The sequence below is a fragment of the Ceratotherium simum genome, chromosome 14 (genome assembly GCF_057802395.1).
Source record: "Ceratotherium simum simum isolate JZ-2026a chromosome 14, ASM5780239v1, whole genome shotgun sequence".
Classification (NCBI taxonomy): Eukaryota; Metazoa; Chordata; class Mammalia; order Perissodactyla; family Rhinocerotidae; genus Ceratotherium; species Ceratotherium simum.
Window position 1 is genome coordinate 27400098 of NC_141913.1, and position 14385 is coordinate 27414482.

Genomic DNA, 14385 nt, shown 5'->3' on the forward strand with positions numbered 1-14385 from the left:
TACACAATATTGTAAACCAATGTGACTACAATAAAATAATAAATACCATTCTCCAATAAAAGAAACCAGGAATCCTTAGAGAAATGGCTAATTATAGAGATGGGGCAAAGAGAATGAAAGATGAACCGTGAGCCAGAAAGCAAGGAAGTGCTCAGAAATCGAAAGGATGAGGGAATGTCAAAGGGACACAGGAGCCAACCTAAAAGAGCTTCCAGTGACCAAAGCTGGAACAATTTGAACAACAAAATAAATAGTATGATATTGGATTACAACTCAAAGTATAAGTAAGTGTAGATGTGTCCATACTGATATAAGTAAACAAATAAATGAGAGAGAAGGGACTAATGTTCCTTCAGAAGAATTCCAAATAATATAACTAAATACTTTCCCCTCCGAGAGGTAAATCTTAATCCCCATACCTCTTGAGTGTGAGCTGGACTTGATGACTCACATCCAAGGAATAGGATATGGAAAGGTGGAAAATCATACTTTAGAAAAATCTGGTGAACCCTACCTTACTCGAATGATCAAGGTTAACGTCACCAGTGATTAGTCATGTTGGTGTCATGTAACCCCTGCCATGATGTGATAAGAAGGGAACTTCACCTCTGCAGTATTCTTCCCAAGCACTCATAATATTTTACTAATCATGGGAAAAACGACAGACAAATTCAAATACAAAATTATACAAAATACCTGGGCAGTTCTCAAAACTAGTCAGGTAAGATCATGAAAGACAAGGGAAAACTCAGCAACTGTCACAGACTTTAGGAAACTAAGGAGACGTGATGACTAAATGCAACGTGGAATGGATCCTGGAACAACAGCAACAAAAGCATAAGTGTAAAAACTGATGAAATCCTAGTAGTCTAGAGTTCAGTTAATAGTAATATACTAATGTTGTTTTCTTAGTTTTGATAAAAGTACCATAGTATTGTAAAATGTTAACTTTAGGGGAAGCTCAGTAAAGGGTGTGTGGGAACTCTCTGTAATATCTTTATACGTCTCTGGAAATCGAAAATTATTCCAAAATATAAACTTTATTTTCAAAAATAGGAAGGTATAAAGACAGAATATTATGCAAAGGAATCAGAGAAAGCAGAGATTTTTTTTAAAATTCATCTTGATTTTACATGTACTGATTAGTTGATGACTACTTAGTGTGATCTAATGGTAGCTGCACTACTTTAGTAGTAAGAAAAGATGGGATTGGGGCCGGCCCTGTGGCTTGGTGGTTAAGTGCGTGCGCTGCGATGCTGGTGGCCCGGGTTCGGATCCCAGGTGCGCATTGAGGCACCACTTCTCCGTTCATCCTGAGGCCAAGTCCCACATACAGCAACTAGAAGGATGTGCAGCTACGACACACAACTATCCACTGGGGCTTTGGGGGGAAAAATAAAAAATAAATAAAATCTTTAAAAAAAAAAAAAAAAAAGAAAAGATGGGATTGTCAACAGAAATTGGTGGCACTGAATCCCAGTGACACTAAAATGTCCTCCATAAGAATAGGAATGTCAAGTGTTTGGTTTTTTTATTTGCTTATTTGTTTCCTTATAAAATGACACACAGAAGTTACTTTGGCTAAGCTGGAAGTGGGGAAAAAAGCAACTTGACCTTAGCTGCAAAGAAAGGAGGATGATTCGACATCGGTCTTAGTAACATATTTTCAAGCACCATGTCTGACCGGGCAAGAGAAACAATAGAAAAAATAAACAAATGGGACTACATCAAACTAAAAAGCTTCTGCACAGCAAAGGAAACCATCAACAAAACGAAAAGACAACCTAACAATTGGGAGAAGATATTTGCAAACCATACATTTGATAAGGGCTTAATCTCTAAAATATATAAAGAACTCATACATCTCAACAGCAAAAAAACTAACAACCCAATTAAAAAATGGGCAAAAGACTTGAACAGACATTTCTCCAAAGAAGATATACAGATGGCCAACAGACACATGAAAAGATGTTCAAAATCATTAACTATCAGGGAAATGCAAATCAAAACTACAATGAGATATCACCTCACGCCCGTCAGAAAGGCTATAATTAACAAGGCAGGAAAGAACATGTGTTGGAGAGGATGTGGCGAGAAGGGAACTCTCATACACTGCTGGTGGGAGTGCAAACTGGTGCAGCCACTATGGAAAACAGTATGGAGATTCCTCAAAAAATCAAGGATAGAACTACCATATGATCCAGCTATTCCACTGCTGAGTATTTATCCAAAGAACTTGAAAACACCAATGCGTAAAGATACATGCACCCCTGTGTTCATTGCAGCGTTATTCACAATAGCCAAGACTTGGAAGCAACCTAAGTGCCCTAAGGGACGAATGGATAAAGAAGATGTGGTATATATACACAATGGAATACTACTCAGCCATAAGAAAGATGAAATCCAGCCATTTGTGACAACATGGATGGACATTGAGGGTATTATGCAAAGTGAAATAAGTCAGAGGGAGAAGGTCAAATACCGTATGATTTCCTTCATTAAGTAGTAGATAATAACAACAATAAACAAACACATAAAGACAGAGATTGGATTGGTGGTTACCAGAGGGGAAGGGGGGAGGGAGGAGGGCGAAAGGGATAATTCGGCACATGTGTGTGGTGATGGGTTGTAATTAGTCTTTGGGTAGTGAACGTGATGTAATCTATGCAGAAATAGAAGTATAATGATATACACCTGAAATTTATACAATGTTATAAACCAATGTTACTGCAATAAACAAAAAATTTAAAAAAAAGAAAGGAGGATGAGAAGAGATGAGTAATCCTTTCCAATTCCTCCCAGTTTGGTAAAGGGATTATATAATCTTTGTTACTTTGTTAGTAAAGTGAAGTGCAAAAATACTGGATTGGTATAAGAAAGGAATTGGTTTTACTAAAGAAGTAAAAAGATCTGGCAGTTCGTCCAGAGAACCAGCCCAGGAACTCTCAAGGAGAACCAGAAAAGGCTCTAGTTCTGCCTGAAACTGAAATTCCTAGCCATGAGGTAGTTTACTATTCTGATGAATTATAGAAATTTTGCTCTTTTTGTCTTTCAGTCATAAGAGTTTTACATGCAAGCAGGTGTCTTTGAGTGAAAAGTGAAAAAAGATAGGTTTTTAAACTCTACTTCAGTAGAAAGTTTGAAGAGTTTCTAGAAAGAATGAAGAAACTAATATAAAAGGAATCTGGAAGTATAGGATTCTGAGCAAGCATGTAGATTTTAGAAATTTCTAGCTTTCTTAATGGGAAAAGCCCTGTCAGGTAGGTGGCAAGCAGAAAAATATCGCAGTAGAAAGAGAAGAAAAATAGTCTGTTCTACCATGCTTATACAACAGAAATTGTGCTTCTTGAAAAGTTATAATGAAAATAATAAAAGCTAGAATATGAAGATGAATTTTTACAGTTTTAGAGTTTAAAGAGCCTATCGAGGTTTAGTCCAGCTCTCCCGTTTTATCGATGTGCAAACTAAGTAAAGAAATTTGGAAAAGGATAAATTCAGTTACCATTAGGTAACCTGAATTTGAAAAACACAAAAACAGTAAAGAAAATATCTAAGTTCTAGCAGAATCAAGGAAATCTATTGTTGTCCTCTATAAGAAGGGAATTCCTCAGGTTAGTTGATGATTCTCTTATACCCATTTGGAGGTAGCATTATGTAGACCTGACATTCATAAGAAAGTATGCCATTGTTAGAACCTCTATCTATATTGTTATAAAGAACCTGTTGAGACTCTTCAAATCTAATTATTCATTTAAGTATGAAGATATAACTACAGACTACAAAAATATGTTTGAATTATAGGACCATGTCCTCAGTCAACTAGAAAAAAGGGTCTTAGCTGAAAGTGGAGTACTTTATATGGTGATTGGGAAGAACATCGAGAGCTAGCTGTCCTAATCTAGAGAACTTTAAAGTGGATACAGAGGAACTATAGGGATAAAACTATGAACATGCTATATAGGATAGAAGACATGACCTGACAAGGAGAAAATGTTCATGAAAAAATATCTGGTATTCAGCATGTCAAAAATAAAATGAAAACACTTCTGCTGGACTTTAAGTTTCTGGAAGGGATGTAAGCCTCATATTTGTTATTTGGGTAAATAAATGAATGGATGAGATGTTCGGCAGAGAACGTGTGTATGTGTATGTGTATAAAACATATGAATGGTCATTGAAACAAAGGGAACCCAAATAATCTCTAAAGGAGATTATGGCAGAAGACTGGAACTGGTGGCCTCCTGGCTGATTCAAGCCTACAGGCATAGTGTTTGGTTAGCACAATGTTTTTAAACATTTAAAATCTGAATACATTTAGATGACATAACATAAGGCTAAAACAGAGCCCCAAATAATAACATTTCAGGAATAGGTAGAGGAAAAGTAGCCTGTGATGAAAACTGAGACAAGCAATGAGAAAAACTGATGAAAAACCAAGAGAAAAATGACATCATAAAATCAAGGGGAGGGCCGGCCCTGTGGCTTGGTGGTTAAGTGCGTGCGCTGCGATGCTGGCGGCCCGGGTTCGGATCGCAGATGCGCATCGAGGCACCACTTCTCTGTCCATCCTGAGGCCGAGTCCCACATACAGCAACTAGAAGGGTGTGCAGCTATGGCATACAACTATCTACTGGGGCTTTGGGGGCAAAAAATAAAATAAATAAAATCTTTAAAAAAAAAAAATCAAGGGGAGTAAGTGTTTGAAGAAGAGAGTGATGGTCTTTGTATCATGCTGAAAGAGCAAGTGTGATAAGGCTGAAAATATTCCACTGGACTTAGCAACAGAGCTGGTGGGGATGGATGATGATGGGCTTTGGATTGGGTGGAAGTTGAGGAAATGACAATGACAAAGGGACTTAGCCATGAAGGGGAGAGGAGGCTGGGAGCCATGGCTGCAAGCAGAGGTAGAGTCAAGGAAAGGTTTTGTTAAGCCAGACAAGAAGTGGATATTTAAATGTAGATGGTGGGCCGGCCCTGTGGCTTGGTGGTTAAGTGCGCGCGCTGCGATGCTGGTGGCCCGGGTTCGGATCCCGGGTGCGCATCGAGGCACCACTTCTCCGTTCATCCTGAGGCCGAGTCCCACATACAGCAACTAGAAGGATGTGCAGCTACAACACACAACTATCCACTGGGGCTTTGGGGGGAAAAATAAAATAAATAAAATCTTTAAAAAAAAAAAAAAATAAAAAAAATAAATGTAGATGGTAAGGAGACAGTAAAGATGAAAAGGTGGAAAATATAAGAGAGGGAATTATCGGTGAAATGAGATCCCTGCAGTACAGGAAATGGAATCTGAATCACAGGTGGGAGAATTAACTTCAGTCAAGAGAAGGAAGACTTTACCCACTATAACAGGAGGGAATGTAGAAAGGACAAATATTTTTAAGTTTATAGGTTCATTAACAGGTAATTGAAGGTGTTCCCATGTAATATTCTCAATTTTTCCTGTGAAGCAAGAGATGAGATGATCTATTTGAGTGTGGTAGGGGAGGCAAGGAAAGTATAGGGCTGATTGAGGGTGGGATTGAAGGTTTGAAGAGTGAAAAGGGCTTGAAATTACTGCTGTGAAGAGCTTGAGAGAGGGAAAGAGCTGACCAAGAAAATATAGAAAGATGTCTGGTGGCATTGCATGTCCAACTGATTTTGGGAATATTGAATTTTTCCTCCTTTTTTGAAAAACAGATCTCTTGGGACATTGAAGTAGTGATGTATGTCAGGAAAATACATACAAGTGTGGAATTCCATTATCCCGGGAGTGGATCATTACAAGACAATGTAGTGCAGTGACCTAATAGCTCAAGGCGGGCAATGAGACCTGGGATCATATCTCAGCTCTGCCACTTACCAGTTGTATGAACTTGGGTAAATTGTTTAACCTTGCTAAGCCTCGATTTCCCTAGTCCTTCTTAAGAAAACGTCATAGAGTGGTTGTCAGACTTAAGAGAGAAAGCATTCTTACTTGTTGTTGTTGTGCTGGAGAGCATTTGGGTAAAATGAAAGAGAAATGAAAACTGGAAATCTTATTCCACTCTAAGAATTCTTGACTGCCAGTTAGCATTTCATAATCTAAAAGGAGATGAAGGTAACCAGTAGAGTTGTCATGCTCACCCTATTTCTGACAAGTGAAAAATTGGTCATAATTAGATGTGTCACTAAAACTTAAGAAAGGCAGAAAAAAGAGAAGCATGATTTTCTGATCTGAGACTCAAAAGGATACAATCAAAAGAGCTGGGAAAATATCAGAAGTATAATTGTGACCATGCAAATGTAAATTAATTGAGAAATTGAGAGAGGATTCTTTAGATTGTGGCTATGAAAATAGAAAGATATGTCTAAGAATAGATATAAGAGAATTTCAAAGAATACTATCAAATATACTAAAGTCCCAAATAAGTTTAGGGTTTTAAAACATGCCATGGATGACTGAAATAGCTTATTTGATTTTGTTTGAAGGATTAAGGGCAAACCAAGAATAGGCTTATTAGTTAGGGCCTATGATGTGTTAGCACATGGCAAAGAGTATGAAACATTACCCAATTACTATTTTTCTTTTCAAGATGAATGATCTTTGGTCTAGAAAGAGTGGAACAACCATTGGTACAAGAAAACTGAAGCAAAAGATAGGTGAGGAGTTTATTTAAAATACATATATGCATATACATATATATGTATGTGTATATATATACACATAGATATAAATATATAAATTCAGTTCTTCCGGCTTAGTTTATATACATCTCAAGGTAGTAGAAGTTCTTGTAGATAAGGCTGCTAACCCTTTATTGCTAACCTTGAAGATTTGTGGAAAACTGTGGAGGTGCCAGGAGGCTAAAGATGGATAATTTCATTTAAAATTAAAAAAAGAAATGGATTCTTCATGTTATAATCCAATGAACTAGACACTAATTCTGGACATGATTCTTAATTATAAGATGATTTATGAACTAAGAAAGCAGACTGAACATGTAGTCACCACTGTCTCTTACAGAATACCACTAAGGTGACAAAAAAAGGTGTTTGGAAAACCTAAATTTATACTGTTCTTCTTACCCATTTCAGATAGATTTGTGCCCTGCTGCTCAAGTCAAAAACTGCACAAACCACCTTGACTTACTTCCCTCCTTCCTTCACTCTCCATATCCAGTTAATTAGTAAGTCCTATTGGCCCTACTTCTCAAATTATTCACTTTCTGTCATCTTGCCTTCATTTCCATTGCTTCCACTCTAATTCAAACCACCACCATTTCCACCCAGATTATTGCAGTTGCCTGCTAACTGATGTTCCTATTTCTGCTTCTGATTTCTACAGCCCATCCTTGACACAGTAGTCAGAGTGGTTATTTTAAAAATGTATGTCAGAATCGTGTCAGTCCTCTGCCTAAAACCCTCTAGTAGCTTCCAATGCGTACTTGAAATATAAATCTAAACTCTACCCCAGTTTACAAGGCCCTACATGATGTGGTCCTTGAATACCTCTCTGCCCTCATTATGTACTGCTGTCACTCTGCTCAGCATATTCCAGCCACAGTGGCCTTGCAATTCCTTGAATACACTAAGCTGATTTTCATCCCAACCCTTTGTACTTGCAGTTTCCTCTGCCTGGCATGGTCTATCCCTAGATTCTTACATGACTGGCTTCTTACTCTTCAAGGAAAAAGCAGTCAGCTATCACTTCTCATTCATCATATTGGCAAAAATTATAGAGTGATAATACCCATGCTTGTAGGGCTGCAGGGAAAATGGCAAAATGCATATCTGGTGAAAATATAAATTATTTTGTAGAGCATGCTGACTCTACAGTTAAAATGGAAAATATAGAACTGAATGAAAGTGAAAACACAGCATATAAGGAATTGTGGGATGCAGCTAAAACAGTGTTTAGAGGGAATCTTATAGATAGATATTATTTAGTCCCTTCATGGCTCTATGGAAACTGAAATCCATGTTATAGGAGAAATAAAGGAAGAAACCAAAGACATTTAATGTCAACCTATTAAATCACAATTTCTGTGGATGAGGCCCAGGAATCTATAGTTTCAGAAAGCTCCCAGGTGGTTCTGCTAATGTCTAGTTTGGGAACCAACTAGACAAGATCCTTTCTTTGCTCAGGTTGTGCTTGTTGTGTGAATTAATTTATGTCTTACATGTCCTACTATAGTGTAACTGATATTCAGTAAACATTTTTTTATAATGCTATTGTCATTATCTTTAGCAAATAGCTTTTGCATATTTTTATAGCTGCTGGAGATTCAAAGTAGTGTCAAAATTGCCCTTGCTTCGCAGAGCAGGTATGTGCCAAAGGTGGCTGAGTAGTGCTATTTGAAGTCAACCTTTTGAACCATGAGTTCTGATCCCTTAGTTCTGTGTTTGCAGAGCCTTTGAGCAATGTAAAAGGAGCATGCATCTCTAAATGAATGAACTAATAAACACAATATGCTGTCATGATTTGTTTTTCATGGCCAAGTGGTTATCATATACTCCTACTTAGCAACTCCCTGCTCCTACCTCTCACTTTTTTCCAACAAGCAATCCATCGTGACACCTAACAGTGAGATTTTTGATGAAACACACTTACTGCACAGAAACCTTTTTGCAAAACAGCACAACTCAACCGATACCAATTTTAAATTGCAAAATTCAAAAACTATGGTTCATTTGGTAACTATACAATAATGCCAATAGCAACAAATGTTATATGAGAAAAACATGCAAAGGACTGTGTAAATTATATATAACTATTAACATTAAGGTAGTGTGATTGATTTCCTTTAAACTAGTCACACTGGGGTAATTAAAGGCTTTCATTTTATCCCTATACTCTGGGACTTTTCCTACTGTTGGAGGACTCTGGGTCAAATGGGTGCTAGGGCATGGCTCATACAAACTATAAGAAATTCACAGTTTCATAGCTCAAAGCTGGCTACTCTAATTATGGGTCCTTTTAAGTGTTTTCTTTAAATCTCTCTAAAATGCTGTTTTTTGTTTTTGCTCAGCTTTCTATTACATTCTCATTTACTTCAGGAGATGATGGTACTATGAATAGAACCCACTGGCAAAAATCAAAAAGTAGATTTCAAAATTGCTGTTTATTTACCCAAAGCCTCCAGCCATCAATGGCTGTTAGCCAGTTCTAAGGGCCCCTGTGGTAGAGAATGGTGTGTATATACTTATTGTCAGATTGATTATATGAAAACATAAAAGGTCTTGTAGCATGCTGGTGCTGCACCCAGGATTTTTATAGAAGGTTCATTGATTCTAAGTCTCACATTACCAGCTTGGGTGTCCCCTATATAATAATCAAAGCCTTAGGGGAGATTCTTAGCTGTTTGGTCCAAGAAGACAAGGAAGCCTCTTGATGCCTATTGTTGTTATACTCAGCAGTCAAACCCCAAAACACATGATTCTGTAAATGCCAGGAAGTGGGTTATTTTTGTGGTTCTTATTGATCAGGTAAAGTTAATGTGAGTCTCTTGAATTGGCAGTGGGAAAGAGCAAGTTGGAATTGGAACTCCTGATAAATTCTCAAGGAGTTTGTTTGAAGGTAAGTTGACTTTCCTTCAATAAACAGGGAATAAGCATTCTGTTAATGTAAATGATATAGTCTGATCTCAGGAACTTTGGATGATATTTTTAAAGTTTGTTACAAAACTTTTATTGAGAATACAGGAAGAGGACTCCTTTTTAAGCATGCTGTTATCAGTGGTAAGAGCCAGAACACGTCCTACTTTACCGTCTGACTGAAATTTAAGGGCTTCCTTTAGTTACTGGAAGGTTCACAGTAACTTTATTTGCAATAGCCAGAACCTAGAAACCACACAAATGTCCTTCTGTGGGTAAATGGATAAACAGACTCTGGTAAGTCCATACAATGGAATACTACCCAGAAATAAAAATGAACCATTGATATATGTGACAACTTAGCTGAGTCTCAAAGATATTGTCCCGAACGAAAGAAGCCAATCCGGCCCCCTCCCCCCCAAAAAATTGAATCCTATTTGATTCCATTTGCATGGCCTCTGGAAAAGACAAAACTTCAGCGATGGAGAACAATATCAGTGATTGCCAGAAGTTAGGGATGAGAGGAAGGTATGACTACATAGAAATAGTAAAGGGAGTTTTTTTAGAGTGATAGAACCATTTTGTATCTTGATTGTGGTGATGGTTAAAAGAATCTATATATGTGTTAAAATTCATAGAACTATATATCCCCCCAAAAAGTCAATTTTACTGTTTACTAATTTTTCTAATTAAAAACTTTTTCATGGGCCGGCCCCGTGGCTTAGCGGTTAAGTGCGCGCGCTCCGCTACTGGTGGCCTGGGTTCGGATCCCGGGCGCGCACCGATGCACCGCTTCTCCGGCCATGCTGTGGCCGCATCCCACATACAGCAACTAGAAGAATGTGCAACTGCGACATACAACTATCTACTGGGGCTTTGGGGAACAAAAGGAGGAAGATTGGCAATAGATGTTAGCTCAGAGCCAGTCTTCCTCAGCAAAAAGAGGAGGATTAGCATGGATGTTAGCTCAGGGCTGATCTTCCTCACAAAAAAACAACAAAACCAAAAAAAAAAAAAAAAAAAACCAAAACTTTTTCATGATTCTCTGCTCCCATTGATTCTCTGGAATCTTCCATATTGATGCCACATTCAGTTTCCCAAAGATCATGTTTGTAATTATTTCCACGGTCTCATCATTTATCATGCTATTTAGAGCAGGAGTTCTCCAACATTCTGATCTCACGACCCCTTTACACTCTTAAATTTTATTGAGGACTCCAAAGACTTGTGTGTGTGTGTGTGTGAGGAAGATTGGCCCTGAGCTAACATCTGCCAATCCTCCTCTGTTTTTGCTGAGGAAGACTGGCCCTGGGCTAACATCCATGCCCATCTTCCTCTACTTTATATGGGACGCCGCCACAGCATGGCTTGACAAGCGGTGCGTCGGTGCGCGCCCGGGATCCGAACCGGCAGACCCCAGGCTGCCACAGTGGAGCGCACGCACTTAACCGCTTGAGCCATCAGGCCGACCCTCCAAAGACTTTTTATATACATTATGTCTATTTAATGTAGATTATTAATATTTACTGTGTTAGTAATTAATATTTAAATAGTTATTCATTTAAAAATAATAATAGTAAACCCATTGCATATTGATATAAATAATATATTTTTATGAAAGCTATATTTCCAAAACAAAAAAATTTAGTAAGCAGAGTATCATTGCTTTACATTTTTGCAAATCTCTTTAATGTCTGGCTTTTGTTTTCTCACATCTGCTTCTGCATTCGATCTGTTGTGATATCACATGTCATGTACCTCCTGGAACATTTCACTGTATACTTATAAGAGAATCAAAGTGAAAAAGACAAATAACATCATAGTATTATTATGAAAATATTTTTTACATCCTTGGACCACGTTTTGAGAATTACTGCTTTAGAGATAGCAGAAACATGGGCTGGTCCTCATCTTATATCTTCAGTAACACTCTGGCTGTGTTTTGATTCACAATTGGACCTAGGTTTTCTTCAGGGAGATTTTCAAGCACAGTCCTTAACTGACCACCGTTAGGTTTTTTTGACATTTCCAATAAATTTATAGGTCTTTGGTAACTTGGATTGGATTAGCCTTGGTTCTAAAATTTTGTATTATATTCACAGTTCATTTGCAAGATATTTTTTAGCATATTATAAACATGTCCTCATAATGTCTTTTTCATCTTGTGCCAGATTTTTGAAGCTTCATAAGTACATGCTTTGATGAAATTAAAATATGGATTATAGATCTAGGAATGTTACGACACAAAACTGGGGTTCTCTGCCTGCTGCGCATAAACAAGCCAATTAATTATGGCATCAGCCTTTGGGGGAGAAATCAGCTTTTATTCTGTGAGATCGATCTGCAGGGCGACAGGGGCATGTGCCCTCAGATCTGTCTCCCTGATTCAGGCTTTGGGACAAAATTTAAAAGGTTAGGGAGAACAGGCTGGCACACTGAGATGCCGGTGGGACAGGTTTTGATTGGTGGGCTTCAAGCATTTATGGTAAGGTTTTAAACATATATGACAGGATGGGGAAGGAATTTTAACACTGGATCTTCCTGAAGGAGGGAACCTCACTTCTGATAAGAGTCCAGCTTTCAAGTTCCAGTCATGTCTCAGTCCTTGGGTTCTGTGGGAAGGAGGAACTTTGGTTCCTAGGTTGTTTCAAGTCATGATTTTACACATGCTCTGACTACGTGATTTTGCAGTTTTTCTGAAAGACGATTCTGAATCGCTCTGTTGATAAGAGATGGGGTCGGTTGAACTGGTCCTGGAGGGCCTGTGGTTACAAGAAGAGTAGGGCATGGTATCTGCCCTTAGGAAACTGATTGAGTAGTGGACAATCTTCATACTTGTGTTTATACCTGTGTTTCTTAGTTTATATTGAACTGACATTTTCATCTTCCCAACTGTTCACCTTCTCTTACATAATTTTAAAAAGTTAAAAAGTACACATTCTACATTGAAATATACATTAATTGACTTAAAGAGCTATTTTTGTTATTGAAGACCATAGAGAAATTCTGAAGGCATTTCTGGAATCAGAGCAACAGAACTCAACTTAGTAATTTGGTGATGGCTACAGCACAACGTTTTATTTAGCACAGCTTCATCACCATTCTCTTTTTCTTAACTCTCTCAGTTGCTGCTTCTTCTGGGAAGAATTAAAATAAAGATATTATAATTAATGAAATTCCAGCTACATTCCCTTTGGTGAGGGAGCAAATTAAGATCTAGTGACATCTTCAAGTATAAAGTGTATACCCTCACTAAAAATGAGGTCTGCCCTAATCTCTAATTATATGATGAGGGTCACATCTTTGTGTGAAGCACTGACCTCTCTCCAGAGTTCACATCTTAAAGTGCCTATGAGGCATTGCTTAGAGGTCCCTTAGAGATCTCAAATCCAAATGTCTTCTGCATCAGTGCCTCGTTCACATTCCCTTCCTATTTTCCTAACAATTTCACTGCGTTGATACCTCTTGTCATACGTCTTCAGACTCTTTTTTTCTACGTGCTCAAAGATCCTTCTCCTTTAAAAAACCCTCACCTTTGCTTTACCGTTGAAACACTGTCCTATCTTTCTTTTCTTTTTTCCAGACTTCTTGAGAGCGTAATCTACATCTCTGCTTCCACTTCTTCACTTCCCTTTATTCCTCGCCGATGTATCCGTCAAACCATGCTCCCCATGGTCACAAGTATCCTAATTCCCAAATCTTTCTGCCGCTTTTCAATCTTCATCTTACTTGACCTCTCAATAGCAAGTGACACAGCGACCCTTTCTAATATCTCTTTCATTTCCTTGTTTTCTTGGCAGTATCCTTTCTTCTTTCTCTGCTGGCCTCCCTGTGGGAGATTCTCGCCCTGTTGGCTTTTGCTTCTCCTCCCCGCAAAGTATTTCACTGCTTCCTTTGCCTCTACCTACTGCTTAAATATTGACCATTCCATCCTCCTCCCTCTTCTCAATAGACTTCTCTCCCTGGGAAATTTAATTCATTCCCATGAATTTAGATCATATTACTATGCTGATAACACTAAAATCTTTATCTCGGGTCTCTTATAACTGCATGATAATATTATCTAGCCCAAATGATTTACAGGTCCCTCAAATTCAAGGTTTTCGGATCCGATCCAGTTACCCACCCCCCTAGCCCAGTGACCTACTCTTTCTCTATAATTCTCAGCAATTATACCATCCATCTATTCATCTAGTCTGTAATAAATTATTGAACACCTACTATGTACTAGATATTGCTCTAAGTCTTTTAAATATTGCCTCATTTAATAGTAATAGAAATAATGATAATAATAGAAGCTAACATTTGGGTAGTATTTATGGGTTAGTCACTCTTGTGTATCTTACATGTGTTAATTCATTTAATCCTCACAACAACCCTATGAGTGACATACTATTATTAACTTCATTTTATAAATGAAGAAATGAGGCCCAGAGAGGTTAAGTAACTTGCTTGAGAAATCACATCAGAACTTATAAATAGCTATCCAGAACCCAGTTGTGTCTGACATGAAAGTTAACATTCTAAACTACTAGGCCCCTGTAACTACTCCTCTGGGTCAGACTCCTCTCTTTCCTATGCCATGCACTTCTAAGTTATATCTTCGCTACCTCTAAAGTACCTATTGTCTTCCAGAGACCTTATTCTACCCAGCACACCTAAGGGATTTGGCATATTATCTAAGTAAATTCTTTACTGGGATGGCAACATCTTTTGGAGCTAGAACCATGCCAGTGCCTTTTGCATAGTATATGCCACTAAATCATCATTCCTTTTTACTGATTTTTTTTTACCTCATCCTCTCCGTGATTCCCCATTCCTTTCTTG

The 14385-nt window shown here is 38.0% G+C and overlaps 1 protein-coding gene across 4 annotated transcripts in view; it reads left to right on the forward strand.

Moving 5' to 3' along the window:
- Positions 1-14385, forward strand: part of KIAA1328 (KIAA1328 ortholog) — a 353895-nt gene that overhangs the window by 255072 nt on the left and 84438 nt on the right. Inside the window, exon 9 of one of the 4 annotated variants that reach the window (XM_087439154.1) lies at positions 9483-9579. The exons of the other annotated variants lie outside the window; for them this stretch is intronic. Within the exon in view, the coding sequence (XP_087295280.1) occupies positions 9483-9564 (82 nt within the window). The 3' untranslated portion in view covers positions 9565-9579. Of the gene's footprint in view, positions 1-9482; positions 9580-14385 lie in introns of those variants that run through there. 4 annotated transcript variants of the gene reach the window in all.